Genomic DNA, 13,121 nt, shown 5'->3' on the forward strand with positions numbered 1-13,121 from the left:
GAGCTGTCTTTGTCCAATGCATCTGAAAACGAGAGGTTACACTCTGCTGTAGACACAGCTGGTGCAGCAGTCGTTTTCAACACACGCCAGCTGACTTCCACGGAAGCGTCGGAGAGGCCGCACTCCGCGAGTCTTTGTTATTGCACGTTTTGTCCGTGAGACTGATAGTTCCCTTAGGCCGTGGAGGTGTATCCATACTGAAGTGACACCTGGTTTGTTCTCTCCACAAATCTCTAAATTAGAGCTGTCACATGCCTGCCTGTATCACGTCATGAGATTGCCTACACAGGGCCCTTGTTTAGAATGATAGGTGATTTGTCAACATTTTAATGCCTTTTCTTTATAGTCGCCGTTCCCAGAGCGCGACGGCATGTCTGGTTTGTCATTACTTGCTCAAGGACGGTTTGATGCCGTTATCAGTGCCATTAGAGTGATATTGGCTGCTTTATTCTGTCGTTTTTCTTCAATGTTTACCTGATAAACGAATCTGTCCAGGTGTTTAGTGCCCTGGAGTGTGAGAGCAAAAGCCAGTCACGTTACATGACTGCCTGACACACACACACACACACACACACACACACACACACATACACAGAGCAGGAGAGGGTGTGTCTGAACTGTGTGCTCAGACTGTGTCCTAATTACAAATCACAACCAATCAGAAAATTGTGTACAGATGAGTTTCATACCTGTGGGCGTGGCTAATTATAATTCAAATTAACACCCATGAATTGAAAAGGAGCCTTTGCTAAGCCTTAAAAATGTTACTGAACTATTTTAGTAACTGTTGCTACCAGTTTTCTCGTAGCATTTGCTCTTTGCTTATGTAAGTGCTTAATTAATTGATTAATTTTCATTTAATCGTTCATTTTTTGTTTTACAGTAAGTTTTATTGAAAGAAGAATATGTAATATTTTTATTTTCATATTTTTGTATAATATTTTATATTATTTTATATTGATATTGGTAGTGATATTTTATTTTATTTGACCAAGAATAGAAAATCTAATATGATCGGATTTTCAATGTTATTTTTATGTTATATAATAGTATATTTATGTTACTTTAGTGATGCATTTTGTTTTTTTTTATTGTAAAATAATTTATAAAATTTTTACTGAAAACAGAATATCTGATATTCATTTATTTACGGTGCACTTCACTCACACTAATTGTATTACTTGTAATTTCTTTGAAATTAAGCTTAAATTTGAATTTGTAGCTGAAGTTTTTAATAATATTTAAACACGCGCACACACACACACACATATATGTATATATATGCTGTTTCTAATGCTCTATTCATCAAGAAATTGTGAGAAAAAAAAATTGTAGCATATATTTCACAAATAATATGAATTATTCATAATAATTGAGCACCAAATCAACATATTACAATGATTTCTGAAGGATCATGTGACACTGAAGGCTGGAGGTTGAAAATTCATGATTGCCATCACAGGAATAAATGACATTTCACAATATAATGAAATATATAAACTTATTTAAAGAAAATGGTAGATAAAAATGAGTTGTAATGTCAAGATCAATTAATCGCAGCCTACATAAGCATAATATCAAATACACATTTACATCTGACTGAAAATGAGAGAAAAATCTCATGTTCATTCCTACAGGACGTTCTGTAGCAACAATAAGGGGATGAAGCTTAGTGTGTGATCAATAAATTCTGAATATTTCCCCAAACCAAAATGTGCCATGTGTTAGCCTGAACGGTCATGTGTCAGCCAGACATCATCTCTGCTGTAAACACTTCACGTTGTGTATATGTTTATTTTTTAAACTGTGTGCACGTACATGTGAGGTGGCCTGATGCTTCTTGGCTTTATCCCCAAAGAGACAGATGTGCAAATGCATTGTGTGCGTACACATTAACTCTCTCTCGCTCTCTGGCAGCTGTGCATAATCAAGATAATGCATCTGAAGCTCAGTGTATGTGACCCTGGAACTGTGCTTACTGTCTATTGCTGTTCATTATAACACAGTCCAAACGGTTTTCTCCATTCAGCTTGAATATATCTTTTTATCTTGCCATCAATGTAAAGCATTAAATGAGGTTCTCACCATCATTTGTTATAGATTTGAGGCAAGACATGCATCGCTGTTGTTATTTTTCATATTTATTGAGCATTCGTCACTCCAACTATTCTGTGAAGAACACCATAGTGACACATTTACATATACATTTACGTTTATTCATTTATCCATAGTAACACCCTGGAAACCACCCAGTGCAACTATAAATACACACTTAAAAACCGCTTTAAACACCTTAAGTACATAGCAACGCCCACAACACAAGTATTTTAACATCTAGCGTTCTATCGAATAATTGCGCCCCAGCCGGAGGAGGACAAAGGCTGATTCCACCCCCTTCTTTAATTGAGGTTAGATAATGAAACGAAAAGGAGTCGTTTAGTTCTGCGTATTGAGGAATGAAACAATGGGGTATTGTTGTAGAGAGGTGATGATACTCGACTGCGGGTCACAGTAGGTTGTATGGGGTGAAGTTAATCACCTGTCAGAGAGAACGTTAATGAAGAGATCCCCCTCTGTTCTTCTCAGCTTGGAGAAAGACACAAGGTCACAGAGGCTATTCACACTGATAGTATTATATATACATGTGAGACGTGTTTGATTGATGAACAAATCATTCTTTTGAACTGCTTCTTTTTAATGATTTCGGTAAAAAATGTGTGACTGTTTATATATGTGACCCTGGACCACAAAACCAGTTTTAAGTCGCTGGGGTATATTTATAGCAATAGCCAAAAATACATTGTATGGGTCAAAATTCTTGATTTTTCTTTTATGCCAAAAATCATTAGGATATTAAGTAAAGATCATGTTCCATGAAGATATTTTGTAAATTTCCTACAGTAAATATATCAAAACTTCATTTTTGATTAGTATTATGCATTGCTAAGAACATCATTTGGACAACTTTAAATGCGATTTTTCTCAATATTTCGATTTTTTTTGTTTGCGCCCTCAGATTCCAGATTTTCAAATAATTGTATCTCGGCCAAATATTGTCCGATCCTAACAAACCATACATCAATGGAAAGCTTATTTTTTTCCAGAAATCTCAATTTCGAAAAAATGTACCCTTATGACTGGTTTTGTGGTCCAGTGTCACATATTAAGAAAGCATAAAAAACATATTTTTTTTTTATGCCTCTTATTCTCACAAAGGCTGCATTTATTTGATCAGAAATACAACATCAGTATGATATTGTGAAATGATTACAATTTTAAAAGAACTGTTTTCTATTTGAAGATTTTTAAAAATGGAATATTATTGCGATAGCGGAACGGTCTTATTTTTATAAATGTTGTGTTTTGCTGCTTAATATTTTTACTATGAAATAACACACACTGATTATTTAACTCCGACTGTGTATAAAGAAAGTAAACAATCGCCTTATTTATGTATTTTACTCAACGAAATGAATGCATTTGAAACGCTAAAATGATTCAGATAAGTCCCAGTGCTAGTGTTTGTAACGTGGGTGCTTTGAACCCTTGTGTTCTGGTCCTTTTTACGCATTTTCCCAGCGTATGGCTGCAAGATCTTCCATTCCATTTTTATTATTAATTACAATCCCTCTTATCACCCCCATGTGTGTGAGGGGGAGAGAGATAGTGCGAGATATTGTGTTTGTGTGAAGGCAGAAGAATGCAGCGTGGCTAATTGCGTTTGGCCATTTGTGGTGTAACGTATCTGCAGGCAGATTAAGTGCTCAGTCCTGAGGAGCACAATAAACGCAAACACACAGCCTGTCTCTCTCTCTTTCATTCCCTGCCTGCCTGCCTGTCTGACTGACTCTCCCAGCCTCTGTCTTTGTGGAGAGCAGAGTTGTCTATCTGACAGAGGATAAGGGAGAAATGACATTAATTTGGCCAGAGATTTTAGTGTGAATATTTCCAAGCTTTTGCTGTACTTTCCAAACTGAATACTCATACAATGCTCTAAAAGTATGTTCTTCACTAGTGATGGTAAAGTACATATTTTTGAGTGCATAGCTGGGACTAATGCGTCATGCTTCATTCAAGTTGTGTCAGAACTTTATTATATAACAGTTGAGTTTACATGTTAAAAAGTTTGGGATCTGTCAGTTTTTAAAAAAAATAATTCTCTCAGGTCTGAATTTATTTGATAAAATAGAGTAAAACAGTAATATTGTGGCATAGTTACAATTTAAAATAACTAAATTATGTAACCCTTTTTTTTGCCACTGAAAAAAAATAAATGTGATTTTTCACAATAAATAATAATAAATGTAGCTCACAATTTAGACTTTTTTTTCTCTCAGAATTGCGATAAATATAAACACAATTTTATATCTCACATTTAAGACTTTTTCCCACAATTTTGCATTTATTTCTCACAATTGCAAGAAAAAAATTAATATTCTTAAGTTACATTGTAACTTGTAAAACATATTTTTCAGGATTCTTTGATGAATCAAACGTTCCAAAAGAACAGTATCTATTTGAAAGATTTTTTGTAACATTATAAATGTTTTTATAAAATACTGCTTTTTATTATTTAATTTTATTCAACAACAAAAAATAATATTGAAAGGAAACTTTTGAAGAGTATTGTATTTGCATGTTAGCTGGTGGGGGGGGGGGGGTAATTTTCCGTTTTTTTTTTTTTTTTCTGAAAAAGTTTAAATATAACAGTCGAAATAAACTCAAACACATCCTCTTCTGTAGTGCAAGGTATTATGGCTAAAATTAGCCCACTACTACAAAGTACCAAGTACAAAATACAGATATATGCTTTTTTCAGCATACTATGATTTGAGATGCACCAGTCCTAATTTTTGCATACAGTAGGATGAATAATATGTTAATTTTGGATTCTGACACCGTCACAGGACATCAGCCGCCACCTGTTCTCAAGAAGCACAACTGGGACACACAATATCTGTCCTGCACAATCTGATTAGACATGTGGAGGTGTGACTGCTGGACTGTAGAGGAGGTGGAAGACAGATAAGGGACAGATGGAGGTGTGATGGAGGGGGATGGCACATTACTGATGTATCTGGTCAGTGTAGGTGCACGTCTCTCCTTCTCTTTGTCTCAGAAGCAGAAGAAATAACAGCCTCGTGTTTCCCAGAGGCAGTGGGCTGAGACGGAGGCTGTGGGGGAGAGTGTGGCATGTGTGGGCTCAGAGCTGCAACCACCCACAGGCAGAAACACCTTTCAGACGGCTCCATGTGTTCTGCTGCTCGTGATAGGACTCTGCTTTAGAGCAGAAGGGGTTTGTGCTAGTGATAGACGGAGATATATCAGACAGGCCCATTAAATGGCCTCTTTTGGCTAATAATCATAATGTTTGGCTGAGTATCAGAAGTGGCCTTGCCATATACTTGCATATAATTTTTTTAGCCTTGTGAATGGATAAAGAACAATTTCTGGTTTTGAAATTTTTTGGAAATGATTTGCTAGTGATTGCCAATGACCAATACAGCTATTGGCCAATATAATTCTTTAGTTAATAGTGTTAAATTTACCAATTTTATGCGTGCATCTACATGATCTTGGCCACCTTGCTGTCTAAATAACAGCATTTTATTATTGACAAGCCAATATATTGGTTGACTATTAATTTGAAATATAGCACTGTTCAACACAACACAGCAAAATAAAAAAATGATTGCATGTCATATTTGTGTCAAATTTCTTCAACCCCTGTCACTATTGTTTATGCACATTATTCCAGACTACACACACAGACAAACACAGAATCATTTCTGCTGATAAAATGTCTGAGGCTGTTTGAATCTAGGGTGTGTGTCTGAGAAAGTTGTGGGAAGAGAGTTCCACTTGTAGCACATTTCACTTGGGGCCCGACTGCAAATGCGAGAGCGTCCGTTAGGACACACATTCTGTGGTCCTTTTCCTTGAGCAGAAAGCTCTCGACGTGACCCACATACTTACACAGGCTTCTTAAAAGAGTGCTGGAGTGAGGGAAAGAGAAAGGGAATGAGACAGTGGGCGGAAAAGAGAGGACGATGAGAGAGGGAGTTGAGGGCTCAAGGCTGATGCAGCACCCTGCGGGCTCTTACAGATGGGAGAGGGGGGCTGAGGGTCACTCAGGTGGGACGCAATTCTCTCATTCCCCCCGCTCTCCATTTCAGTTTTGAATTTCAAAATGGTTTATGACATGATTTTATTACACACAGTATTTCTGAAGAATCAATAAAAGAAGCAAGAACTATGACATTTAGTATTTAATATAAGAAAAAAAAAGATATTATAAAAAGATTAAAAGATTAATATAATTAAAAGATTAATTATAAATAATTAAATAAAATAATAAAAACTTTTTTTTCCATTTTCAGACTACATTTTGGCTACTTGATGGTTCAATGTTTTAATTTATTTTTATTTTATTAATTCTGTATTATATTATATAGATATTTATATAATATATTAAAGAATATATATATACACACACACACATTTCATTGTTTTATTTTTAATTATTGTAATGATTTTTTTATTTATAGTAAACAATTATAAAATAATAAAAAAAATGTATGTGTGTGTATATATATATATATATATATATATATATATATATATATATATATATATATATATATATATATATATATAATTTTTATTATATTTAATGTGGTATAAATTATAACAGAATTCATAAAATAAAATAATTAAAAAAATAAAATGAAATAAAATTAATAAAATGTGTATCTCCTGTCATTTAACTGTTATCAGCACCTACCCATTCATCTGTCCAAATGATCAGTCTTACATTTTTACACTTGATGGTTATATGTTGATTGTCTAAAGGCGATCATAGCAGTGACCAGACTGTCATCACACTCTCTGTCTCTCTCTGTCTGGGGTGGCATGTCTGTAATTAACAGTCTAAGGTGGAAATGCTGTAGGAGTCTGGGACTTGAGGGAGCGCGGGTTTGGATTACACACTGCACGGCCTCCCACCCGCCCTCCCTTTGTTTGTTCGTTGGGACTCTCGGACGCCAGGGTGATCTACGGGCCACAGTACGGCTCTCTGCAACACAACGTCTTTTCCTGTACCTGACTGGCACGCAAGGAAGGCATCAATCACACAAATAGGGACTGATGGATTGTGATTTAAGTGGCGTGTGTAAATGCTGTGTATTTTCATTCAGTGTACTGGGAGGGATGGGCAGTATTGGCAAAACATTCGGTATCGGTGTTCTTGTAAATCTTCTATTATGATATACATCACAAAATGCATGTTTTTATAGAAAAGTGATAAAGAAATTTGTGCAAAAATAGTCATTTTGGCAGTTTTAATGGTAAACATAATTTTTTATTGTTATTTTATATATTCGGATATTTTGTATACAGTGCAAGAAAACACCTTTTATTAATAAATAATAAATAATTATTAAATAATAATATTAATAAATAATTATTGTTCAGCGTATATAATTTTTTTCCCATTTACCCAAAAACATTTGGCAACTATATATCATGACTTGATAGAAATACATTGTTAATTCAGATATTACTTAATCATTCCTGAGCTAATTAATGTTGTCATATGAACAACCAGTAAGTTTCAACTATTGAACATTTAAAACCTAATGGAAACAAAACATGCTTCAGGGAGTCGGATGTTGATTGAGTTCATTCACTAAAGAACTTTTCAGACTGATTCAAACTTGTGATTCACAAAACGTTCATTAGTGAATCAGACTACACAGCTTGCGCAGATTGTGAGAGCAACTCGTTAGAAAGATGTGTTTTGATGTTGTGATACATTTTAACTTTACATCCAATTTACACTTCAAACTTCACGTTCACAACATGAGTAAATTAATAAAACTTAGTTCTCAACTTATAACAATATAGCATAAAAGTCCTTATTTTCCTGCATCATGCAAGACTAGCGCGAGCTCTCACAAATGTGTCTATAACAGTGAAATTTACAGAGAGAAGGTCATCAATTCGGTTTTTCCCTCTCGCTCTCCCTCATACACGTTCTGTATTGGGAATGCTAATGATGTAAGAAAAGGGAGTTGAGAGAGTGACAGCGTCGTCAGCGATTTCCTCTGCATTTTGAAGAGAGCAGGAGAGGGTGAAGTTCACAGGGCCTTGAAATGAAAGAGCACTCCCACGAAACCAGCACAATAAAAGGGAGGACTATTTCCAAGGTTGTTTTAGTAAGTTGTGGAGAGATGACCCCACACTCCGACTCTGTGGAGATGAAATCTAAACAGCTCCCCCTGCCTCCCTTATTCTCTTGTTCTCACACTCCTGGACTGTTTGTTTTGTCTCTGTCATTTTCCTACCTTCTCTCTCTCTTTGTTTGTGCCTCTCTTTCTATCACGGTAACTCTTATTTTCCTTCTTCGTCCTTTTCGCTCCATCTCTCCTTGCCTCGCTGCCAGTCGCAGGTGTGCAGTAGATGTCTATATATCCCCCTCGGTGAGCCCACCTCACACAATGTTTATTAAAATGGCACGCCGGGAACTTTGGGCTTCCGCTGCTTTAGTGCGCTGTGATGACATGAATATTAAAATTGATTTCGAGTGAGTGTGGCCAGTCAGCGGGCGCTCAGAGGATCAAGGTTGTTGTCATATGAAGGAGGGGAAAGGAATGACGCTGGCCATCGGAAAACTATAAATAACTGGCATCTTCTCTAACAACTTTGGAAATCCCACTACATTTCTTGTGTAGTCCTTCAAAATTATTATTATTGCTAAGAATCATTTTTGTTCATAGTCCTGTTTTATTGCTTTTATGGCCATATTAGTATTGAGTATTGTGCAACCAATATGATTTAAAATGCTCAGCTTCAGTGTGAATGATCTGATACTTGATTCTGTCAGCCTGTTGCAGCATTCGTCATTATATGTTTTTGTATATTGACAACTAATTGACCACTGTCCCATGATTGGCTACATTACCTAACCGTTATAGTTTCATGACTCGTGTATCATTCTGTGATCTCTTTATTCTTTTTATCTGCATCTGTTTTATTTTCTAATTTGTTTTGTATTTTATTTTATTTTATTTTGTATTTTTTAATTGTATTTTATATTTTTATTTTGTAAACAGCCATGTAATAAGATGTGATAATGCTGTGATGTGTGTGTGTGTGTATATATATATGTATATATATATATATATATATATATATATATTAGTGCTGTCAAATGATTAATAGCATCCAAAATAAAAGTTTTTGTTCACATAATATATGTGTGTACTGTGCATATTTATTATGTATATATAAATACACACACATGCATGTATATATTAAGGAAAAATATTTTACGTTTATATATTAAATATATTTATATATGATATAAATATTATTATATGAATATAAATATATACATGTAAATACCTGTAAATATTTTTAAAAATATATATGCGATTAATCGTTTGACAGCACTTTTTGTATATCAATAAAAAACAATATACTATACAATAAAGTCCTAGTTGTAGAAAAACAAAGCATAATGGCACTGTGAGATGTAGACTGAAATGAAAAGCAGGGCATCGTCTGTGTCTGTGGTTATGAGTGGTGGTCCATATTGAAGGTCAGCTGTGATCGATGCTTTTTGACATGCCCACACAGAATGATGTCAGAGCCTTAAATAGCAACTGAGTGAGTATGAGCATGCATGTGTGCATGACTGAGGACTTCAGAAGAAGTACGATTCTTCAGTTTGGAACCAAGAAGCACACTTTCACTGTGTGTGATAACCTTTGCCTGACCTCATAGCCACAAAACCATTTAGAGCAACCTGATGATTATTTGCACACTGCAGTGGGTTCCGATGGGTGCGAAGACCTTCTGCAAGCAGCACCTCTTGCTCCTGTGCTTGTTTGCACTATATGCTGAGTGGCATTGTGTACGAGAAATGACTCCCACAGCATGAGTGCATCAGGCTTGCCATGCAAATATCAACACCAGGAACGGAAGTTTGCACTTGTGTGCATAATGTCAACCTTGCATACATGTAAGCTGCGCAATGGCACGCATGCAAACACAAACACACCTGCAAGGTCACAGCCTGACAGGTTTAGGTATGCAAAATGAACCACAAATGAACTCTCCGTATCACATCTGCATGTACGGGAGCTCATATTTCTGTGTGTATGTGGGTCTGGAACAGGGCTGTGAATTTCTCACCACAGATTTTTGCATTACGAGCAGACGTTTTATACGCGAGAGAATGAGGATGATATTTAGTGCCGTGCGTGTTTGTGTTTATCACATCCGCCAAAAGTCCTGCATCAGCAGCTGCTGGTCTGTTTTGCATATGGCATTGGAAGAAGGGAGAGAAAAGATTGAAGTGGGATATGCATTTGCATATGTGGCGGCCGTAATGCATCCTCAGTGTCACAGAGATACTTTGGGCTGGTAGCGCTGTGGCTTATTTGAATGATATCGAGCAGACAGACCAACAGACATTACTTCAGAAGGGTGATGTCATGCGCTATATACCTTTGCATGAGAGCCAATGGGAGAAGAGAATTAGCTCCCAAACAGAGTCTTTTCCTGCCCTCGAGTACCTGTCAGAAGTATTTTGTTTCTGTTTAGTCTTCACTTCTTTAGGAAAAATAGAAATGAGTGCTGTCAAATGATTAATCACGATTAATTGCATCCAAAATAAAAGTTTTTGTTTACATAATATATGTGTGTATACTGTGTATATTTATTACGTATATATAAATAGACACAAATGCATGTGTATATTTAAGAATAATTTTATGTTTATATATTAAATATATTTATATATAAATTAAATTATATGAATATAAATATACGTCAATATTTTCTAAATATATACTGTATGTGTTGATTTATCTATACATAATAAATATACACAGTACACACACATGTATTATGTAAACAAAAACTTTTATTTTGGATGCAATTAATCACGATTAATCATTTGACAGCACTAATAGAAATAGAAACAAATAGAAATAGAAAGTCAATTTGTCCAATTGTTGGCGAAATATGAAAATAGAGGCCTAAAGTTGATGTGGAATTCATACTTTAATGAGAATAATTCAATAATGAAATCTTTGACATTTGATTGCAGAATTTATAGAGATGGATGACTTTCATTTCATGACTAATGTTTTCATTTATATTAGACATTAATTTTGATATTTGATTTATTGCGCATGATCATTTACTCTACTTTTGCTTTTACATATCCTTTGTCGACATCTAAATCAAGTCTCTACAAACGCTAATTATTTCATAACACTGTTGAATGTAATCTTTGGTAAATCTCAAAAAAATATTAATTTGCTTAAGTAATGCTTAATTTCACTAGCATGTGATTTTCAATCTTAAGTGTTTTATTTTTTACATTTATTTAGATAATAATATAGAACTTTAATATCAACTAAAATATGAATATTTCCATTTATTCCTATTGCTCTCTAGAAGAAACTATTGAGATAATAAAGAGATTTTCTTTATGGTTGTTTTTCCCCCGATAAGTCGTGACTTCGGTTCTACTCTTTGTAGCAGTGTTATTTATTTAAATTTTATTAACAATATTTTTATTATTGATATAAAATAAACATTTATTTCTACTAAAAATGTTTAAAGTTATGTTTTCAGTTTTCGTTTTATTTCAGTTTAGTCAGTTTTTTTCAGTTATTTCAGTGTAAAGTCATTTTGTTATGTGCTTTTGTCATTTTTATTAGGTTTGTTTTAATTTTATAAATAGCTTTAATTAGTTTTTATGAGGGTATTAATATTGGTTAACAATAACAACACTAAGTACAGGCTTTTCTTCCAGTGCCCAATGTTGTCTTTACAAATAACATGACTGTGTTCCACTGTCCTCCCTAAAATTGAAGCCTCAGTCTATTTTCTGTGTGTGTGTGTGTGGTTTATGACAAATTTGTATAATGACATGGGTATGACAGAGGTATTACAATATGAAGGTGGTTTATGAGGACACTGCCTATGTCCCCATAATTCAAAAGGCTTAAAAAACATCTAAAAATGCACAAAGTCTCCTGTGAGGGCTAAGTTTAGGTGTAGGGCAATAGCACACACAGTTTGTTCAGTATAAAAACCATTACGCCTATGGAGAGTCCCCATAAACCACAAGAACCAACATGTGTATGTGTGTGTGCGTGAGAGAGCTGCATTTCTGCCTCCTTTAATGCTTGCATGCTGAACATCTCTCCATACCCAACATCAGTCTCTTTGTCTTTCCACATATTTCCCGCTCTCTATTCCCTCCATATGGCATTTATTTATCTTCACTCCCTCTATCCAAAAGAGTGGCCCTCCGTCTATCCTCAGAATGATGATTCACAAGCGGCGCCCGGAGTAATGCCGTGTCACGTGCCGTCTCTCTCCTCTCTCCTCACCCGCTGTGTCCGTGGCAACAAAATGCGTTCAGTGTTTGTCTTTATTACTCAACTCAGTCAACTTAAATGGGTACAATGAGGTCTTATGGCTGCGACGTAACCAATGCCAGCTTTGGGCTGAATGGAACAGGTTGCACATTAACTGGTTTTGGGCCAAAAACATCTCTGTTTCCCTCTGGCCCTCTGTAGTGAAGGACAATGCAAATGCTCCATAAATGTGCACTTCACCAAACCTTTTTGTAAATTGGGATAATGTAGTGTATGTAATGTAGTGGGATAATGTATACAGCTGGTCATTATTGTTAAATAAATCTTTTAAAACTGCATTTGTTCTGCGGTGGCTCTATTTTTGAAGTTCTTCCGTCACTTCTGTGTCTGCAGAGCTCCAGAGATCATCCTGGGTCTGCCGTTCTGTGAGGCCATAGACATGTGGTCCCTGGGTTGTGTCATCGCTGAGCTGTTCCTGGGCTGGCCGCTCTACCCCGGAGCATCTGAGTATGACCAGGTAAGACTTGTCTAATTCTTTAATGGATTATAATGGAAACAGTATAGAGTTGGGAGATGAAGTCATCCGAGGTTTCATATATGCACTGGCATTCAGCTTGTCTGAGGTTTCCACCATTAGTACATTTGTGAGAGTATTTGTTGTACTGTATCTTGGCTGTTCCCATGCGGCTGTTACAAAGGATGGATTGGGACACTCGGGGC

At 35.6% G+C, this 13,121-nt stretch overlaps 1 protein-coding gene across 1 annotated transcript in view; it reads left to right on the forward strand.

Annotated features, from left to right (window-relative positions):
- LOC306842715 (homeodomain-interacting protein kinase 2-like) overlaps positions 1 to 13,121 on the forward strand; it is a 98,029-nt gene that overhangs the window by 57,547 nt on the left and 27,361 nt on the right. Inside the window, exon 3 of the mRNA XM_079373735.1 lies at positions 12,795 to 12,918. Within this exon, the coding sequence (XP_079229861.1) occupies positions 12,795 to 12,918 (124 nt within the window). The remainder of the gene's footprint in view (positions 1 to 12,794; positions 12,919 to 13,121) is intronic.

Source organism: Barbus barbus, assembly GCF_936440315.1.
Source record: "Barbus barbus genome assembly, chromosome: 23".
Taxonomy (NCBI): Eukaryota; Metazoa; Chordata; class Actinopteri; order Cypriniformes; family Cyprinidae; genus Barbus; species Barbus barbus.